Here is a 21,252-nt window from a genome sequence, read left to right as displayed (position 1 = left end):
AAGTGCTTCAGCTCCCTGGTCATCTTCAAGGCCCCTGCTACAACAGGTCCATGTCCTTCTTATGCTGGGGGTCCCAGAGCTGCACACAGTACTCCAGGTGGGGTCTCACCAGAGCGGAGTAGAGGGGCAGAATCACCTCCCTCGACCTGCTGGCCACACTTTTGATGTAGCCCAGGATGCAGTTGGCTTATCCTGCAAAGAGCATAGGTTTTGGGTTTGTTTAGTATTGACTGTTTATATGGAGGAAGCCAGCAGCACTTCCCTGGTGCCACTTCCAGTGTCTGAAAAAGGGGATCTGGACATGTGCTCCCTTTCCCCCCTGGGGGCCAGACTCCCATGGGAAGGAAACAGAAAACGTGAGCCAAAAGGGAGCTGCACCTCTGATGTTGGCAATCACAGGACCAGGACTGCAGAATACATTGCAGGCTACTCTTACCCCTCATCTGGCCAACCTAAAAATGACGTTATGTGCTACAAGAACCATTTAGAAGGAGCTTTCATTTTTCTTACATCATATTGAGACTAAATTTTTATACGACTTCGGAAGAGTTCTAACTGTTTAGTCACGAGGATGGCACACAGTCATCTGCTCAGAAAGCAGGTCATAGGGTCAGCGTTGCAGAAGTCACGGAGGAATTTCCACATTGTACAAATCAAAGTAAGACTACTCTTCCTGCAGCAACATACAAAAGCAAACAGAACCTGCCATTGGGCGCATCACCAGCAGCACTGGGCGCTCAGCTCAGGCTTCGGAAATTGTGGATCTGCTCCCTGTCCATTGGTGATCTCCAGCAGAATACGCTCTTGTCACATGCCTTGTTTTCCTCATCTTTTGAGTATAATATGATATATATTTGAGTATAATATGATATATAATAAAAGCATCTTTATAATGCTCGCGTTGTAAGGTGTTTTAGCAGATGTCACACTTGTCATTGTGACAGCTGATTCAGGTGATGCAGAGGAGGGTTCTACCCAGGATTTTGCCTCCTGATTTCATTTCACGTTGCTCTGAAGATGGCAAGTCCTGCCTCCCCAGTGTTCCCATAGGAGCATCCTCCTCCTCCGCTGTAGCCATCCATTAGGTTATCTGCCCCGTGAAAAAAAGCCCTCTCTCCATCAACACTGGTGTTCTCAGCACTTGGAAGGTACCTAGACTGTATCTGTCGTCTCTGGCATGCAGCAGCAGTGTAAAAGAGAGGAAAAGGAATTAATTACTTGGAAAAGGGTGGAATTTGCAAATAGTGGGATACGTACTAAAGTTTAACTGCTTTAAACCACCTTTTGGTGCACCTGCTTCTCTTCAGTGACTTTACGTAGAGCTTTTCATTTTAGGTGAAGTGAACCATGCCCAAAGGGTGTTTAGACATCTACAACAGATAATGTAAATCTGCAGTCTATGCAGAGCTCTCACTAAAATGATTTCTACATTGAGTGTCTTGGTATCATCATGCTCGATTTATAAGAAAATAGACAGTGTATCAGCAGGAATAAATCAGTGTCTCCACTGAAGTCCATAATGGTCTCTTGCAACATGCCATCACACTTAAGGTTGCAATGTTTTCCCCATTACCAGGGAAAAGCCTCATCTTCTTCTAAACTCAGTTACTCACTGCCATCTCCTGCCAGAGACCTTGCCTCCCACCAGTCTGCTGGAGCTTATCCATCTGACTACGCCCGTCGTGGGAAGAAACACTCCAGGCTCCAGTTTCAGTAGAGGAGTACTAGTCTCTTCCACTGACTTGGCTGGAGCTGGAAAGGGACGGTTCCACACGCTGTCAGGTCCAACCCTTTAATGCTGCTACTTCAATGCTTTAAATGCTTCAACCCTTTAATGCTGGCCTTCGCTAAATGCCAGTGAGCTAGACAAGAGAGCAAGTTCCCCCAGGAACACCAAATGTCAGCACCACCCATTCCCAGTAAAGGAATGCCTGACACACACACATAGTGCCAAGGGAAAGCTCTCTGATTCTGCCCCGAGACAGCTGTCTATCATAATACACACCATCTCCTTCCCTTGCTCTGCTCTTCTTTCCAAATTAAATAGGAAGAGAGTTATTTCATACCCCCACCAAAAAAATGTCTTGAAGTCTTGTTCAAATAGAAACATGAGTTGCCTGGGCTGCTTCAAACACTAATTAATGCAACAGAGCTGAAATAAACAGAGGAGAAGTTGTTTATTTTCTAAATAAGTCTAAATTTATTCATTACCCTAGTAAAAAAAAGTTTGGATTACAAGTGTCTGAACAGTATAAAAGTACAAAACAGGTTCCATAGATTTCTAATACATTAATACAAAGTGCATGACTACATACAGTTCATTTTGCATCACTACCGGGAATGGAAGAGGTGGGAGGGAGTAGGGGAAGCAGTTGGCGGTTGAAATCTAGCAATAAATAAATAAATACAGAAGAGATGATCCATATCAGAGCACATCCTACCACCAATACTGCAGCCTTGGGTGTACAGAATTACTGATGCTGAAAACACAAATTCAAATGAAAGCAGGTGTCTGCAGAAACAGCTAGGACTCTTGCTCAAGCCCTTAGTAGACCTACAACCAACCTAGTTAAGCCGTTATACAAGCAAATACCTATTATATCTACGGTTGGACTCGATGATCTTAAAGGCCTTTTCCAACCTATATGATTCTATGATTCTGTTTGGTTGCAGATGAAAGCAAGGTAGGCAGCTTTGTCGTCCCTTCAGAATCTCAAGAGAGTTTAGGAAAAGCAAAATAAAACCAACGCAAGCTCTAAGCTGTACGGCTGTGATAAGTCAAAGCCCTGTTTCCCCTGATGTTCTTCCTCTCCAGAGGTTGGCTTACCCAACAGGAGAGAAAAAAAAAAAAAAAGAAAAAATAAAAGCTTTGAGGGTAGAGGCTCCTCTTAAAACCTGCATATCTTTCCCTACCTATATTTTAATTTGCTAACCATTCCCCTTTCAGGAAGTGAGATTACATGGAAATCCAGTCCTAAACCCTACCCACCACAGTATTACGCCCATGACTCTCACAAAAAGGAAAGCTTGTAGCAATCCACTGTAGAATACCCCAAAAAAGTAATAGTAAGAAAAATCCCCCCTCCCCTCCAAAACAGAAACAAACAAAAAAAGCAGAATTCCCAAATTACACGAGTTAAACCTTCATAAAAGGAACACGAAGCAATTGGGAGCTAAAACTGCAGCACACTCTTCCAGGAAGCTGCTTCCACCCTAAAGGCAAAGTGGAGTTTGAAGGAGTGTCACAATGGTTTGCACAGGAGTTTGCCCGGGAATCCATGTGAGAAATACTATCTTTTGATCGTGTATCCAAACAGAGCTGCCGCGATTCAGTACAGCACCGTACTTAGCAGAACTTTTCATAATTTGCAGCAAGTCCAGTATTCACAAAAGCACTGATCTGCTGGTTGTTTAAACAAACAAACAAATAAAACCAAAACCTAAACAGAGAGAAGCACCGCTGGGGAAGGGTTCCAAAAGAGCAATTGTGAATCCAGACCCCAGGCTGCAAACAGATTATATCCCTGGACCAGAGCCTGATTTGCGTAGCAAGGGGTTTGGTTCTACGTGAGGTCCAAAACCAGCAGGATGTCTGGTCTGTGGTCACATTTTAGCTGCACTGGACCAACAGATAGCAGCTACTCAGTTTTGGCCATCATCTACACTTGGGCATCAAGAGGTTTTCTTGGTCCATCTCTAATCACCAGTCAGTTACTACATGAAGCCCAGGGTGTCTGCTTCTGGGTTAAAACAAAGCAGCCTCCCATTTCGCTATGTTCAGTTCTTAGGTAAATCCTCCTCCTTAGCTAAGGAGAAGAGCTCTCCCACCCTTTCTTAAAAGCATTTTACGTTGGGGGCCTTCTCTGATAACTACCACTTGTAGGAGAGACGTCTGCAGTTTACCAGTCTGTGTCACATAGGATGGATGAAATATTTGTCTTTGTTACGTCAGTAGTACAGGGTGAAATCTCCACACCTTTAAAAATATATATTTATATAACTAGAGAGGTGACTTGTAACATTTCTATGTATTAGTTCATCTTATTGACTCATACATGTCTAAGAATGAAATATTTTCTTAGGGATTTAAGGGAAGTTACCAACCAACTTTAAAAAATGCCTTACACCACCGCTTCTTTCAATACAGAAACATGAACTACATATACTTTAATATACAAAACCCCATCCTCAAGTTCACTTGTGAAGCAAGTGGGCGGGGAATATTAGAGGGACAACCTTGCAGCAGCATTCAGCTTTGCTAAGTGTTCCATAGCATCTTAAATATTATGTACAGTCTTTATGAAAGGATACAAACTGGCTTCGGAGTTTGTGGAATTGTAGCAGTAAAACCCAAAACAGTTCTAGGGAATAGTCTTTTGGCAGCATAGCAGGTGTCCAAAGTGAACAGTCACATTTCTAGTATTTTTCCAGAGAATAAGAGGATCTGTATAACCTTCTGCAGCTATCCACGGAAGTCACCACTCCTCTTGGGTGGAGATTGCTGGAGACTGTGGTCCTTCTTGTTCTGGCTTCTCAGTGGCAGACTTTTTATTGCTACAGCAAGGTTTGAAGAGATGAGTGTCTATGAGGACTTCCCCAAAACGCCCTTTGTAAATAATTCCACAGCAGACCTTTTGCCTGGAAGAAACGGCAGAGAGAGAGACAGATACAGTTTGTGTGTTTAGAATATACAGAATTCACAGAAATGCAAAAAAGTTAGTTTGACCCAAGACATTACTTCTAACCTCTGAGCTGGAGTTTCATAGGAGGGAAAAGGCTGCTCAGAGAGAGAAAACAAGTCTGTGTCTAAATCCACAACACTGCTTTGGGAAAAAAAAGAAGAAGAAAAAAACCCCAAACCCATGTCTATACAAAACTAAGTCTCCCATTTTGCTTCCCAGAGAAGTTTCAGATACACAACTATCTGAGATGAACTAACCTTGACTACGATGCACTTGCAAACACTATTTGAGAGGAGGCAGCAAAGTCACAATTTCAATAGAGCAATTAGCTAAACAAGGGATTTCTGTGTCACAACATGCAATAAAAGATAACAAGCCCATAAGCTCCCAGAAAATCTTGTGGGTTTCCTCCCACTCCAGATTGATTTTTATTTTTTTTTCAAATGAATGCCATCACAGGTCAACCAAATCAAATGCTATGTTTTGCTGGCAAGCTGAGCGCACTGTTGTACTTGTCAACACATCACATCTACAGAACACAGTTCTAACACAAGATAACAACAGTCAGGAATATTACCCGTTACTACCAAAAACATAAAAATATTTTCCAGCAACTGCATTAATATTTAGGAAACTGGAGGGAGACAGCGAAAAATGTCTTAAATATATGGCATTTCTTTCCAAAGACAAACAGATACTCTCTGTGACTTAAATTATATCCTTAAAACAAATAAATTTCAACAGCAAGAAATTCCTGAAGCAGCAGAATCAAGCACTGGGTACGTGAAGTGAACCGCTATCTGCACAGAGTGCACATTCTGTTGCTTTTTACCTTTTCCAATATGTGAGATCTAAAAAGGAGAAAACTGGTGTTCTGCTGGACCCAGCGTTCATCTCTGTGTCAGACCCATCGTCAGACTGGTTACTGTAACAGGGCGACTGAGCTGGGGAGGCACTCGAAGTGGTGCTATGGGCATCGGAATCTGTAGGGTAAGGAATAAATCCAAGAATCAGGACATGCATCCGGAGACTCATCCTCTCTTCCTGACTTGTAAAAGGTCGCATGCGGATTGGGAACAGAGAGACAGACTTTTTTTAATTAACTAGAAAAACCTAATAACCACCACCCATTTTTGACTTGCCCCTGCCAATTCCAACAGAGAGACTATCTCTCAGCATTTGGCAGGCAGACCTTGGAACTGGAGGGGGTCCTTGGACATTAAGGACTGGAAAGAGGTTCAGGATCAGGATTCAGTTCCTGGCTCTCAAACATAGCCTGTGCAGGCCACACTTTGGACAAGATCCCAGTCCTGCTCTGGAATCACTGGAAGATCCTTGAAGTCAATGGGGATCTGTGCTTCAGACTTAGTACCTTCTCTCTCACTGTAAGTCTCCTTTCTTACCCATTCAGGTGAAGTCTTGCAAAGCTCTTCTCATTAGTGCAATGGGTTAGGTAGTACTGAGCTTTTGCTGGATTGCGACTATGAACTACAAACTCAGTGCAGATGCAGCACACCTTAACAGTGGGTCTACTAGCCGACCTTTTAGTTATCATGTCTAGCACCTACAGTAACACAATAAATAAGGATTCACTATAGCAGGTTGAATGAGGATATACAAGCTCTTTGGGTCAGGGCCTTTACTGATTCTTTGGAGAGCTTTTCCTTCAGGGCAGGTAGGATAATTGAAAGAGAGAGAGAAGAACAAGTCAGCAACAGTTAAGAAGCCGGAAGGTTTGCTTTGGAAAAACCTAAACTACCGACATATTATTTACAGCATAACTGGCAGATGGCTTTGTTGGAAAGCTATAAATCCAAATTTATTTGAAGAGTCTAAATGCTAGTGGAAAGAAATCACTGAGACTGACAGAGGAAGGTGTAAGGAAACTGTACAGAGGAAACATGGTAGGAATTTAAAGAGGAGGACAAAACCCTAGGCCAACTAAAAAGCCTGGGCTGAAAACATGCATGGAAGAAAAAGGCTGACAACTACGTTAGGGGAGGCCAGAGTTTATTGCCAAAATCTCTTTGGATCCACTTACTGTGCCGCTTGAATTCCTTTTGCAGTTTGCTGATTTGATTGCTCTTTATTCTGCTTCCAGACAGAGTTTTCATTTTCTTTGGTTTCAATGTTGTTTTAAGACTGGGTCCAGCCCTGGCATCTACTACCTAGAACACAGAAAACGCATGCATAATACTTCTGCATCATGCCCAGATAATGCCCTAGTCAAGGTACCTGTAATGACTTAGCTGAAGGTGTTCAAAACCAATTTAGTTAAACCGAGGCAGTTCTGTGCACTGACACTCCTACGTTTCATTTAAATCTGGATTGTAAGAGGCTGAGTCTGTAGGAAAAGGCAGCAAACTAGTTTAAAATGCACATTCAGTTAAACTTTTGCCTTCTTCCTATTTTTTAAAAATTCAGTTTAGCAGACGACAGTTGTTTAAGCCAATACAGATTCAATTAAGAGTGTCTGCCAAGCATTTGCCCTGGAGTTTTTTAAAAAAATCATCAATTTAACTTCTGAATAAAGGTAGTGGTAGTAATAACCATAGTTCTGGCTCCCATTACCATCAAGGCTTCCTGAATAAAGATTATAACATACACAAAGAATCCTGATCATCTTCCCAGCCCTAGGCCCAAACTGAATTAGATGTATCAAAACAGAATATAGGAGTGGGAATAGCTGCGAGATATTAGTCATTGTAATTATCTGACTAAACGACACTGATTTATGTGTTGCTTGAGCGAGTCACCTTGATGTTCAAACTATTTAAAAAAAAAAAAAAGACTAAAAAAAGAGAGCAACCGATTTTGGAAAGAGGCCAAATTTGAAACGTTTTGAGTGTCGTAAGAGACTTTTGGACAAAGTTATGAGCTTGTGAAAACAAGGAATTACAAGGTAAGTTAGGCTGTGGCTCCATCCTGGGCTTGCATAATCACCGTTTGCACGTAAGCCAAATGAAGACAGATAAGAGCCATGTAACAGGAAATACTCCAGGAAGGATTTAGAGATGCTGAGGGTGGGAAGGGAGAGCGTGGAGGAAATAGAAAACCCCAAACCCTTATGAGCACCTCCCCTCTCTAGCAGGATGGACTAAGGCAGAGATGAGTTGGCTCTGGGGTGGAGGAGAATTAAATTACTAACGTGATTCCAGTTCTTTTTGGATCCTGCTGGCAATTTTTTCCATCTTTTCACCAAAAGGACACAGGCATTGCAAATATCTCCTGAGCGGGCCTCATGGAGCCTGGTAAAAACAAAAGCAAAAATCACTTGACAACAGTTAATAAAAGCACCCACACACACTTGATAATATCAAGAAGCATACAAATTGACGTGAAAAAAGGGTTCTCAGGTTCTGTTTTTCAGGCATTACAATTCACCTGAGGCGCTCAAACATTGCCATTTAAAGACCAGAGGTCTCACTTTCAGAAAGCACTCTTCCATATAGAAACAGAAAGAGGTGTAATCTGCCTCCAGAGGGGCACTAAAAACGACAGTCCCATCAGCTTCAATTGATTTTATTTAAAATGAAAGAAAAACAACAAAACAATACATAGTTCCAGTGGGTTGGTTGGTTTGACTGGAGAGGGAGGAGAAATGATCACATTCCTTAAATGTACATTTGGGAACAGACCTCAGAGATCAGACAAAAGCTTATTCAGCTCTTAACTTTGTCACAGAGCTTCAAGGATGAGTAACAAATACCACCTAACACACTCCTGCATAAGCGTAGGATAAGGTTTCAGAAACAGGATTCACTGGAATGACAGCAACACTCGCTCCCTTTAACGAGCTTTCTTCAGAAATTATCTCTACTACTAATCCATGCTAAAAGAAATATAGAGGGGATACACTGTAGATTTTTTTGTAGCTATTTAAATGGGAGGACTTTGAAGCATTTATAGATGAATGCGGCAGGCTCAGATAAGCCATTATTTGCTCAGTGTTAAGACTGCATTTTTACCTTGGCAAACGTATTTCAGATAGCACAAGACCAAAGGCCCTGGTCTGGGGGCCCTTGGTCTTGTGCTATCAGAAAAGATCTGAAAAGAACTGCAACCTTCTTTACTGCAGTTAACAAAAAAATAAAATAAAATTGCAACGGGCCTTCACACAGTTTTTTCATTGCCGAGGACAGTAGCCAAGAAATATGACAAGGAAAACTGTAGCACCAAATTTATGTACAAAAATCCATGGTAAATACAAAGCATTATAAAGCTTTGGTTTCGTCCTTTCAACACTTGAAAGGACTCTTTCTAGAAAAAGGGGAGGGAAATATTTCTAAAGATTGCAAAGATTTACATATATGACATTAAGCACTTGAGACAAGAGCAGCAATACTGATACGTATATATAGTTTTCAATATGACGCATGAAATTTCCACTCAGGCCTAAGGTTTTGATGAGAGGTAATCCAACAAGATGGGAAAGAAAAAGCAGAAAATATCTATTGACAACAGACTTTTTTTCCAGAGGAAATAATTTAATGGAAAACTACAACACAAGGAGGAGAAATTCTTATTGCCTTAGAAAAAAAATTTCAGAATAAACAAAGTAACAAATAATTACAAGCTATCACAGAAGAATTGGCTTTGCTGACAGTTCAGGGACACAAATTTAGACAGAATTCCACAGTTCTTAGGAAGTATTTAAAAAGAGTTAAAAGGTCACAGCAGTTGGTACAAAAAATCACTGGTATTTATAGTTTTGCTTACCAGTGCTTTCAAGTAACATTATGTGCAACATTACCTAACTGGAAAGCTAATTCCTTGATGCTCAGTTTCCATATCAGAATGGGTTTTCAATGAGAAGTTTTAATAACATCTTGATATGTCCTATTTGAACAAAGGCACCAATACCTTACACAAGGTACTACTCCACATAAACCCTGCTGGAACTGCTAAATATTTACCCATCAAGTTTTGTCTAACATTCTTGAATCTTCAGAGACACAGAAAACCTCCATGGACCTGTGCTGTTTACCATCTTGTGTGGGAATTTACACTTCTAAGGAACAGCATCCAGCCCTTCCTGGCCTGGACAGGAAACCTGTGACGAAGCTGAAGCCAGCCTTCCCCCCCGCAACACCTCTGCTACCGTAATTTTTCAATCTCTCAGAGCAAGAGGGACAGCATGTCAGGTTCATAGCTTGGAGATCAACACCATGACGGACCATGATGTTGACTAAAGAAAAAATCTTACCCAAAACAATTCTGGAAGTCCTTTTCATAACGTTTGCTGTCAGTGAAACGAGAACTGGAAGACTTAGCTCTGCAAATACAGCAGCCCTCTATACTCCGATACATCTTCGGTTTGTGAAAGCCAAACATTTTTTCCTTCCAGCTGTAGCCTGTGAAAACAAACAGGAACTAGTGTCACTTATCACTGTTAGATACTGAAAGAAAAAACCTGGGCAATTCACTGGGCAAACCAAAAGTAAATTATAATTCAGGATGGGAAACTGCTAGATTAGGCCATAGCTTTATCCTGCATTGCCCCTTAAGAGCAGCTGCACCTAGAATACACTTTCTTATTAAAAAAAAAAATTAACAACAGCTGGAATATTAAGCAATACCCAGCAGGACTCGTGACAAGCTCATTTACTGCATAATTCTACTCTAAGGGCACATCTACAACAGCACAACCCAGAGGTGTGAATGCAGCTGACTCGGCTAATGAAAGCCCTGTGTGTGTGGCAAAACAGGCTGCAGGACAGACCGTGTGAACCTGCCCGAGCCCCTGAAGAAGTAGTTGGCAGCTGAACCCTGGGTCACTGGAACTACCGCGTCATCATCACGGGTGTTTGTTGGAAACATCCCTGCCAAACTTTGTCGAAAGTGAGGAGGAGTCATTTTAAATGAGCTGCAGTCATACCTCTAGGCTGTAGGGCAGACATACCTGAAAAGCTGCTCTAAAACCAGCAGGGTGGAGTCCCACCCAGCCCTCCATGGCCCTGTCTGCACTGCGGGACCCAGGAGCACTTCTTGATTCTCAGGCCTGGGTGAGCATCCCAGCCACGTCCCAGCTCCGTGTCAGCACAGGCTCAGTTCTCACCCTCCTGCCTTCCCCACCCTGCTTTCCATGGGAAGGAAACCCAGCTAGAAAAGGGCTCGGGGAGCAGGACCTTGGGGCGCATTTCAGTATGCGCCTACCACACATCCCAGCCATCGTCAGTGATGCCAGAGCAAAAGGTACTCCAGTTACAGGGAAATTGCTTCTTCTTCACCACCAGCTCTGCAAACTCAGCGCCGGCTCAGAAAGCCAAAAGCCGTGCTGCTCTTAAAGGTCTGCCTCCCCTTTTCAGTAACAGCTGGGCTGGGATTTGCCATCAGAGCAGGTAACATACAGCAGAGGTGTTTTCCAGGCAGAAACTTTTAAAGTTAGTTACAAACGTATTAGTGCCGTCATCAAGACAAAAACCCCTTCAACACATGCTGTCCCCACCACCAAATCAGTTCTCCCCGGGCCCCAGTTACTCCCCAGTGCAGACTGGCACAGCCTGACAGGGCACGAGAAGCTGTCAGAGCAAACAGCTCCCACAGCGCTTCAAAAAACCACACCAACAACTGAGCAAAGTTGGTGCTTTCCTGGCGCTGGGCCTGGACACACAGCAAGTCCTCACAGGCCACACAGCATCTGTCTCACAACACAGGCGGGGACCGTTCCAAGACGTTCTCTTTTAAATAGACCACGGTGCAAGGTCTGCCTCAACCACGCGCTGCAGGGAGCGGGCGGCCACCTCTGCTTATCACACACAAACTGCTCAGAGAGGGGATAGGTCACCGGCTGCAGGAAGCTTCACGAGAACAGGTCCCCCCTGCTGAGAACTTCTGCTTTTAAAAAATTAAAATTAGATGGAGCCACGCAAATAACACAAGAAAGATTTCCCCGTCTTCCCTTTAACTAAAGGCCAAGTCGTTATATTCTTGTAGAAGCCAACAGAAAACTACCACTCCTGCCCACAAATACTACTGAAAGACTGAGTAGCTCAGGCAGGACTTTTGGGAGAGCAGCATCTCCATCACTTGTGGGCTAGTCCGGTGAGAGTGAACTCCCAGTCACTTCTCAGCCCCAGGGACTGACAAGCCTCAGCAACCCAACTTGGGTTACTGGTGAATGTATGTGTCATGGCGATCTGTCCCCAAATCTTCCACCTGCAGGAAGGTAAGGGACGTAATTCTAATATCCCCCAGAGGGACAGAGAAAATTAACCTGAAATCTTCAGTCTACAGCGCCAAGACTTGCCACATCATTACAGCAATATAATCATTTGAAAAGCAGGTTCAGTGAGGTCGAAAATATGCTTCCACAAAATGACCGTACCTAGCATCATGCTTACCTTACTGACAGACAGAGACTTCATATGGGGGAAAAAGATCCCACGTGTTTTTGCAAGATCACAGCAAAAGCTAGTTAACCATCCAAGCCAAGTCACAGTCCTTCATGCTGACGTAAAAATACATCCCCCAAGCCCAGAGGGGAAGATTAGAGCATAGCAGCACTGCAAAATAAATACACACGGTTCCCAGACTCCTGAGAACAACAGAAAAGCAAAACTTTTATCTAATATTGCTGGTGAATACTCTTACACAAAATCCATTAAGGAACTCATATCCAGCTGAAAGTGTACATGTTTACGTTTCAGTCTACAATACAAGGCCACTTGGTGCCCACTGAGGTTGTGTCTCCTTGCAATTACATGTGTCAACACAAACTTGTGTCAAGACACAAGTCAACTCTCCAAAAACCTTGTCTCGACCAAACTCCTTGCCGAGCCTGGGACTCATGCAAGTCCAGAAGATCTCCTTATCATTCAGCTTAGGAGCAAGACAGAGGATATAGGCCTTTCCTTCACTGTCCCAACTCATGCTGTTTGCCACAGGCTTGAAGGGCTGTATTCCTTTCTTCTTCGTGCACATTTGCAGCACCTACAGATAGGTGCTCCCAAGGATGACTGGTGCAAATATCCAGCAAAGTCACCCCAAATGCTGTCAGACTTCTTAGGGGATTCACTGCTCCCTCTATTAGCACAGCACTGGTGTGGAGGCCAAGCGCACTCATAGTCAGTAAAAGAAGGTATCCAACTAGCAACCTGCCAAATGGGCTTGTTGAGTGATGGTTAGACTGAGAACTACTCTCTGCTTCTGCTTGGATATGTTTTCAGGGACACGTAGCAAACGAATGCACAGCCAAATCAGGTTAGTATCCCTGGACTGTCAAGACAAATAAACAACAGAGTATCTAGACAAACACTTAAAGAGTATGGATTTTGTTTCTTAGCATCTGATGTGCTTCTTCAAGAGACAGTCTCTTGAGGACACTGTGTCTAACAAGCCACTGGAGATCCAACAGCATATTCACCTCGGAATTTTCAACTACCAAACAGCAATTTTAGATTTTGTTTGACTACCACAATGTTAAGTCTGTGGTCTGGTGCTTTTCTTTAGAAAGTCAAAGACTAATTAATTGCAGACTCAAGGTTCATCAGTACTGCAAAACTTAAGCAGCAAGAACATCTTGACTGTTACAGGGCGAGACACAAAACTGATATCAACAATGTGATTTACTTTCTAACCCGTTTTCTTCCAGAAATACAGATGCTGATGAGATGATCTCTGGCAACAGTTGGTATTTATACCACAGTAGAACAAGATGCATGTTTTACACTTAATATTGATTGGCATCAGACACATATATTCTGAAAATATTTTGTTTTGCATCGTTGCTGCCATTCTCACAGGAGCAGCCTTTCAACAACATCTTTCAATAGAAGGGAAACTAGTGCCATCTGTTTCCCACTTGATGAATGGTCAGCGACGGTATTACCATATATCATGCCTGAATGGGGAAAAGCTAGTAGCAAAACCACAAGTAAAACAGATTTCTCTGACAACTGCATCGAAGTGCAGTTATAAATGGAAGGCGTCAGTCCAGTTACACATTTAATCCTAAACAGTTGCCATTTGACCATTATACACTAAATATTCGGTCAGCTGGAGAGCTTAATAGCTAACGTAAAGCATTTGAGTCTAGAAGTACTACTTATCAGCACTGCTAAACTTAAAGCTCTCTGTCTCAGCTTCCATTCTAAACCATAATTGCGTGTCTAGTGCTAGAGTTGACACTACATTTCTATAGACTTAAGTGTACTTAAAAGTACACATGACTGTGCCCTTTAAAAGGTTTAACAGGAAAGCTTTGCAATTTAGATCTCAAATTAGAACCAGGGAGCTAGACTGCCAACTACCGTAACGTCTGAATCTCAGCTGTGCAGGTCTAATCATGTGAAATTTGGGATAGATAAAAAGATGGCAAGTGGAAATAAAGTAACTTCCATAGAGGTTAAAAAGCATTACACAAGATATTTTTGCCAAATTTAATCATGTTATCATTTGCCATATATCAGCACGTTATTAAAATATATGATGTCTTTTAAATCAGCAGTTGCACAGAAGTGAAAGGGACAGCTCACCAGCAAAGGATCAGAAATCCTAGTGGAGCCTATTTGTCATTCTGCAGAAATGGAGATTTACCTGCACTAGCAGGGGAGCAGTATTCCCCCACGTCAGGGGAAAAGTGGTCCTCCTCCTCCCTGGGCTCCCTGCAAAAGAAGAAGTTGCTATTCCCCTGAGTTCTGCTTTAAACAACTGCTTTAGCAACTCAAATGGACTCAGAAAAGACTGCAGGAAAAAGCGCTCTCCGTCCCTCTGCCCTCTCGCTTTTGGAAGAGTGGCATCAAAAATAGAGACCTGTCTCGCAAAAAAATTTGGAGTCAAGCAGAGAACAGTAAAGTAGGTGGGAAATAAAAAACCACCCCACACCCAGCTTATTACATTTGTGAAAGGCTGGTACAAACCAGCATGCATCATACATGTGTGAAAATGGTTTCGCGCTTTCATTACCTGTCAGGACTAGAATTCGGTGCCTTAGTTTTCTTCGCAACATTTAATAGGATGATCTAAATTAAAAGGAGCTATTGCTTCAGATGCTCATTAAGTTTTCAAGTTAGGAAGGAACTTCTGAACTCTTTTACATTTTAAAATAAGGAAAGCTGAGCCACTTTCATTTGCTTTTCCAGATTCCTTCTGCATTCTTTCTGATCACCCAAGAAGAATGAAAATCCTTTATAATAGAAAGGAAGGAATTCCTAGAAGGCAGGCATGTCTCCCTTTGTAACACAATTATCAGGCCAGTCGGAAGGCACATGCTCACCTGCTTCTTGCAAAGCTGAAAGAGAAACATTCCCTAGGGCTATGGGAGAGCAGAGGGATGCCAGTCCAACTACTCAATACCTTCCCCTCTTCCCATCTTCTCACTCTGACCCGGGATCATCCACCCTCTGTGCAACCCAAAACTGCCAGTACATCATTAGAGAGAAGAACTTCTGCAAATAATTTGATTTCCCCTTCTGCGTACAAAACAGCTTTGGCACAGACTCCCTGAAGTTGGGCTACAGAAAAAATACGACCTAGCCTGCATACTTTGATGCAGCTGGTTCCTGTCAGTAAAAATCGCACAATGCTCATCTCTACAGCATTTAATCGGAACTAAGAAACATAGCCAAAATGGTACATTTATTTTTCATTTTAAAGGAAAAGAAACAGATGCCTTTATATAGAAGGAATATACGTGCTCTGGCTTTTACATCTGCAAGTGCATACACCCAGGCACATGCACACACACGAAAAACGCTTCCAGAGCTGTCTATGGCGCCAGAAGCAGAGTTGCTTGTCTCACTAATAAATTCTTGGGCCTGTCCTTCTGCTGAAGTAAACTGCAATACTTCTACTGAAAATCAACTGGAGGACAGAGAATTGTACATCAACAGAGGAGCTGATCTGTATCAAAGACTCAATGTAAACATACCTCCCCCCTGAGTTTACATGCTGCTAAAAGAAACTGGAATAGAAGTTAAAATTGGACCCCAGAAAACCATATTTTAATACTCCAAGGAAGTCAGAGACCAGGCTAACCGGAGTCATCTGAAAATACAGCTTCAGTCTTTGCAAAAACATTTTTTACACTGGCATCTGTCCTTATAGCTCAAAACATGGTGACTCATTTCCAACAAGCAGAACCTTAGAATTGTGCATGCTGCACACTCTTCTGGTCCCCTACATCCTCAGATTTTCCTTCCACTTCCCTTCCTCTCTCCACCCAAAACAACTTTACTTGGAGGAAAGCTGTATTTGGCTACTACAGCCCAGGCACATCTGAATGAAACTGTGGAGTTTTCACTTGACAAGTTGAGCAAAACCAGTAAAAGGTCAAAACTACATCTTCAGGAATCTTTCCTCTGCCAAAATAAGTAACTCACTCTCTTGCTGGTAGTTGTCTGCAGCTACCGGTGTGCACACACAGTGCTATCTTAGCACACCAAATGCAATTGGCAGCAACCACCAAGCACATGTCAAAAATCAAAATGGACATTTCTTTCCCATGTTTGAGCCTCCACAGCATCCTGGCTGGGTCACAGGCTGTTCCGAGTCAAGTTTTCAGAAGCAGTCAGGTGACAAAGGAGCCTACTTACCTGCTGATCTTCAGTGGGAAATACGCACCTAACCCATTTAGGTTAACCTAATATATAAATAAGCACCTAACCCCAAAAAAGTGAAAGGCTAAGCCACCTGGGTGTTCCTCTAAACTGCCATGTGGTTAGCGCTCCAGAAGGGATAGGCGAAAGCATGAAAACAGTAATCAGTAAAATTTGCATAGGGGAAAAAAAAAAAAATTCCAAACCCATCCCACCTGTAGACATTCCTTCTTAAAAGAGGACTTCCCCTCTGAAACTCCTATTGCATAACTAACACCATGCTCAACCCCATCAGGAGCCCTGCAAGGAAAACTTGGGATGTTCTCAAGCAAGCGCTGGAGTTCAGTCTGCGATGCCTATCTCAGCACAGTCACTGCAGCTGTTACGATGCTGCTTGCAACCACCTGCTACTGAAAAAGCATCATACACACTTAAGATCATGAGACACTGAACAGTTTTGGTTTGTTATGCTTTGGTGCTTTTTTTTCCCTTTTAGAGGGTAACATACCTGATGGGGAGTTGAACAGAAGTAGTAGTAATTATTTGGCAGAATAGCTGAAGTGACTTCATTAAAAAGGATACATTTCCATGTCCTGAAGTAATATTACTGGTCATTTCACTTGGACTTTGGACTGAGCACGTTCTACAGAAATGCAAAGGCTTGAGTCATGAAATGGAGTCCCACCCATGCATTCTGCTTAACCACTCAGTTTTCAAGCCCCAGCTCCCTAGCTACTGCTTTCTGTTAAAAACTAAGTGCTACAAGGGGTGCAAGTCTGAAGGAGAAGCTGGTTGTCAGGTTGGACTGTGTGTGTCGTTCATCACATTATGAAAGAGCTACAAAGCATCAGGTGTTCAGAATCAATGCAAAGCAGAGAGTTTGGTAACAGAAAGAGCTGTTCAGCATCAGTAAGACAACAAACCATCAGTTTTAATGTTGTTTATTTTTAACCTGTGTGAATTTATCAGCTCCTTTAACATCCTCTTCTACTAAGAAGTCAGTGATGTTTTCTTTTTAAAAGAAAGATTGCAAACGTAGGTAATTAGCTTCTCTTTGAGAATCTCCCGGCTGGGAGAGAAGGAGCAAGGAGGAATTTTTCCCAGAGGCTCTGGCACTCAATCCCACCTACTTTCAGTGGGAGCTGGATGCTGCATGCCTGTGGCTGTGTTTGAAAATCCCACGGCTTGTTATTTGCCGATTCTCTACCACGGACTCAAGAAACCTGGAATTTACCTGGGTGCCAAAGGAGTTCAGTGTCCACTGGTGTCAGCAGAGAGGCCTCCAGTTCACTGACTGCCCCTATGCTGCAGAGTGCGTGCAATCTTTTTCTCTTTTTTTTAAAAAAAGCTGTAAACTACACAGTGAAATCTGGCTACGTGCAGGCTGGGGAGAAGGGGGTTTCCACAGCACACACCTCACACATGGCTGGCAGAAACAGCTCACCTTTGAAAGCAAGCACACAGTGGTAAAGGGGTTTGCTGAGGAACCGTCACCCTCCTGGCTTGCCTCATAAAAAGGGGTAAACAGATGTCTCCATGGCTGTCAACCTACCACCTTCCACCAGCGCCAAATTAAAATTCAAAACGAAAAAAGAGCACGTTGCAGTCAGCTTGTGTTCAAGGATGTTGCTCGGCCTCCAATGCAAACACGATGCTGAAGTTCTGGGCTCAGTTCAGGACACTGGGCTTTCTCCTCTCCCCACCCACGAGGGGACAGTGGCAGCGGCCCTGCGACACACGTGCTTTGGGCACGCAGCAGCAGGTTGAGGAGCAGCATCCTGCACCAGCTGCCTACGGAACTACAGCAGCTCTAAACTTTTTTTGCCATTGTAATGTAATCATTGAATAATTCGGGTCCAAGGGACTGACCGACAGCAGCCTGGCGGGGGCAAGGCTCTTTCTCGGATGAACCGGGGCCATTCCCGCCAGGAGAGAGCCGCCGGCGGAGCTGGGGGAGCCCCGGGGCTGGCAGGATTCAGCCCTGCTTGCTGCGCCGAGGCATAAGGCGAGCAAACAACAGGTTTGGCAGGTCTCTTTAAATCCCTTTAGCTACACGCATCCGGAAGGAGACGGCAACTTTTATCCCATGAAAGGGAGAGCGCGCGACTGGGAAGCGCTTCCCGGGCGCAAAACTGCGAGGTTGATTTTTTTTTTTAAATAAATAAGAGTGATAAAAGATGCCCGACAAGGTAGAGGCTGGCCGCGCCGCTCCCGGGACAGGCGCAATGCGGGAGGCGGCGGCCGCTTTCCGCCGCGCACCGCGTGGCAAGCGCCGGTCCCGGCCCCGCTCCCGCCCGTTACCGCCGGCGGGGCGGCGGGCTCGCTCGGCGGCTGGGGGTGGCGAGGGGGGGGCTGCGGAGGGCGGAGGCGAGGCAGCGCCGGGAACAAAAGACACCCCCCACCCCACCCCCCCCGCCCTCTCCTCCCCGGGGGCGGACGACCTACTTTCGCGGGCAGCCCCGCCGGTCAGGTGGAGCCGCGAGTGGACACAAGCGGGTGGACCCGGCCCCCCCGTCCCCAGGGCTGCCGAGCGTTCAACTTGCTCGAAAAGCGAATAAAGATTTTTTTATTAAAAAAAAAAAACAACCAAAACAAATTAAAAAGCACAGGAAGGGGAAGGCGGCGCGCCGGGGAGGAAAGCCCCGAGGTGGGCGCTGCGAGGCGGCCCCCGCGCTGCAAACGCCGCCCCACCACGCGGTCTCGGTGCTGCCGCCCCAACCGCCGCGGACGGGAGTTGGGGGGGGCGGGGGTGGGGGGGAAGCGGGGATCGAGCCGCTGCAACCCCGCTGGGCACCTCGACCCCCTGCCCCGGCGGGGTGGCGGCCGCCTCCCGCCCCCCCGCCGCCCCCGGTCCCGTCCCTGGTTCCTCATGGCTCGGCCCTGACGTAATTCAAACATGGCAACAGTTGCACTTCAAAGGGCCGTGGCAGACCTCCCAGCGACGCGGGGGCGACACGGACACACACGTACACCCCCTTTTCCTTCCCCCGGGACCCCCGACGCTGCGTCAGCCCCCGGGGCGACCGTCGGGTCTCGCCCGCCCGCCCTTTACGCACCAGCGTGGGAGCGCGCGTGCATCCAAACTTTCACCGAAGTCCTCCAAAACCTGCAGCCGGCCGCTAAATAAAAAAAAAAAAAACCAAAACCCACCGTGGAACAAGTTTTACCCCACGCACACACGCGACTTGGGGAGGGGGGGGGGGGGGGTGTGCTGAGCTCCCACCCCACGCGTGGACGAGCGCTTTGCCTCCCAACGCGGGGGGGTGTGTGTGTGTGTGGAGAGGTGGGGGGAAGCACATGCGAGCCCTTTGTTTTCTCCCCGCAGCCGGGCGCTGCCTACGTGCCGCGCCGGGGACACGCCGCCCGGGTGGTAAAACTCCGGGAGCGACTTTCACGACACCGGGGGCACGGTGATGCCCGCCATCCCTCCCTCGCCCCCGGACGGGGGCGAGGGAGGGATGGCGGGCATCACCGTGCCCCCCCTCCCCCCACCAACCCCGAACTTCTGAGCGCCGGTGCTACAGGTGTGCGATGCGGGGCACGGCCACGCCGCCCCGTTTTTCCCTAACCCGCTCCGCGGCTTTTGGAGTGAAATCGCCGGGAACCCGGCCGCGCTTCCTTCCCCCAGATTTGGGGATTTAATCGTTATTTTGAAGGGGGAAAGGGAAGGAGAAGTGGGGGGGGGGGGAGAAGTCAAGAGTTGCCGGGACGGGTCTGCGACAACGCGGGAGGAGTTTCTCCCTGCCCGCACCTCCTTGAAAACTCCGCTGATTGAAGAAAGAAAAAAAAAGAAAAAAGGGGGGGGGGGGAACACCGCACACGGGAACCACGCGTGTCAAAAGTGTTTCAAGGCGGCAAAGTCTCCTCGCCGCGGCAGAGCCCGAGACCGGCTCCGCGATTAACTCGCGTTTAACAGAAACCACCGCCTGCTGCAAAAAAAAAACCCAACCAAACAAAAAAAACCCCACAAAACCCCCAAAACAACAACAACCAAAAACCCCCCACAAAACAAACCCAAACCCCCAGCAACACACGCCGAAAAAGAAAGAAAAAAAAACAAACAAAAAACCAAAAAACGGTTTAAGCCCCCCGCTCCCCCTCGCCTGGACTTTTCTTTCCTTTCCTTTCGCTCCCCGCCCCCCCTCAAACAGAAAGAAAATAAATAAGTGAAAATAAATCACTCACCGCTCTGCTGCGCCCACCAACAAACGTGCGGTGCGCGGCGAAGCCCCGCCGCTGCGCGCGCTGCCTGCCTGCCTGCCTGCCCGCGCGAGCCTTCACGCTCACGCCCCCCCCCCTTCCTCACTCCCTCCTCCTCCTCCTCCTCCTCCTCCCCGCCCTCCCCTCAGCGCTCGCCGCTCTGCGCATGCGCCGTTCCCACGGCCCCATTCTCCTCAATCAAGTCCTCTCGCTTTCGCGCGCCCCATTGTCCTTTTAAGGGAGAAAGGGCCGCGCGGGAAGCCGGGGAAGGAGGGGCGGTGCTGCCCATTGTGACGGCGGAGGTGACTTCACGCACGCGGCCCGCTCCCCCCATCCCGCCCCCGGTGGGCGGGTCCGTGCCGGGCACCTGCCTTCCCCCGGGCGGGGCTTGTCGTCGCTGCCACCTCCCTCCCTGCCGCCAGCGTCAGGCGCCCCGCAGCGCGCGAAAGGCAGCGCAGCGCAACGTCAGCGCCGTGACGGCACCTCCTCTGCGCGTGCCGCCGCCGGTTTTCACGGCGGCCGCTGGCGCTATAGCCGGGTGGGCCCGGGGGGCGGGAGGTCGCGGCTTCCGGCAGCGATGGACAAAGGTGTTTTGAGCGTTTTCGCGTGGCTTTTTTTTGGGGTTGTTTTTTTTTTTTTTCCACGTAGGGCTCATTCTAACGCACGTTAAAACTCATCAGCGGCTCGCGTAATTTTTTCCTGCTGCGTCAGAAACGAGCGATTTAAAAATTCGCATCGTCGCAGCCTCTTTGTGCGATTCAGGGAGAGACGCTTCACCAAACGGCTGGTGGGTTACGTCTTTGAAACGCATTTCCTTTAAAATCTAGCTATGC

The 21,252-nt window shown here is 46.1% G+C and overlaps 1 protein-coding gene across 2 annotated transcripts; it reads right to left on the bottom strand.

The window, feature by feature from the left end:
• Positions 1-2,154: 2,154 nt before the first annotated feature.
• On the bottom strand, positions 2,155-20,540 carry SINHCAF (SIN3-HDAC complex associated factor). 2 transcript variants are annotated; one of them, XM_074583366.1, is made up of 6 exons: positions 20,405-20,540; positions 9,889-10,036; positions 7,831-7,930; positions 6,724-6,850; positions 5,515-5,665; positions 2,155-4,638 (listed from the first exon to the last, which is right to left on the bottom strand). In XM_074583366.1, exons 2-6 carry the CDS (start codon positions 10,014-10,016, stop codon positions 4,476-4,478), a joined length of 669 nt encoding a protein of 222 aa, XP_074439467.1. In that variant the 5' UTR covers positions 10,017-10,036; positions 20,405-20,540; the 3' UTR covers positions 2,155-4,475. The 2 variants fall into 2 exon arrangements, with proteins under 2 accessions (XP_074439467.1, XP_074439461.1); XM_074583360.1 differs by lacking the exon at positions 20,405-20,540 and adding an exon at positions 19,276-19,293 and having other exon boundaries at positions 2,162-4,638.
• Positions 20,541-21,252: the final 712 nt, after the last annotated feature.

The sequence above is a fragment of the Larus michahellis genome, chromosome 1, assembly GCF_964199755.1.
Source record: "Larus michahellis chromosome 1, bLarMic1.1, whole genome shotgun sequence".
Taxonomy (NCBI): Eukaryota; Metazoa; Chordata; class Aves; order Charadriiformes; family Laridae; genus Larus; species Larus michahellis.
This window is presented reverse-complemented; position numbering and strand designations above follow the sequence as displayed.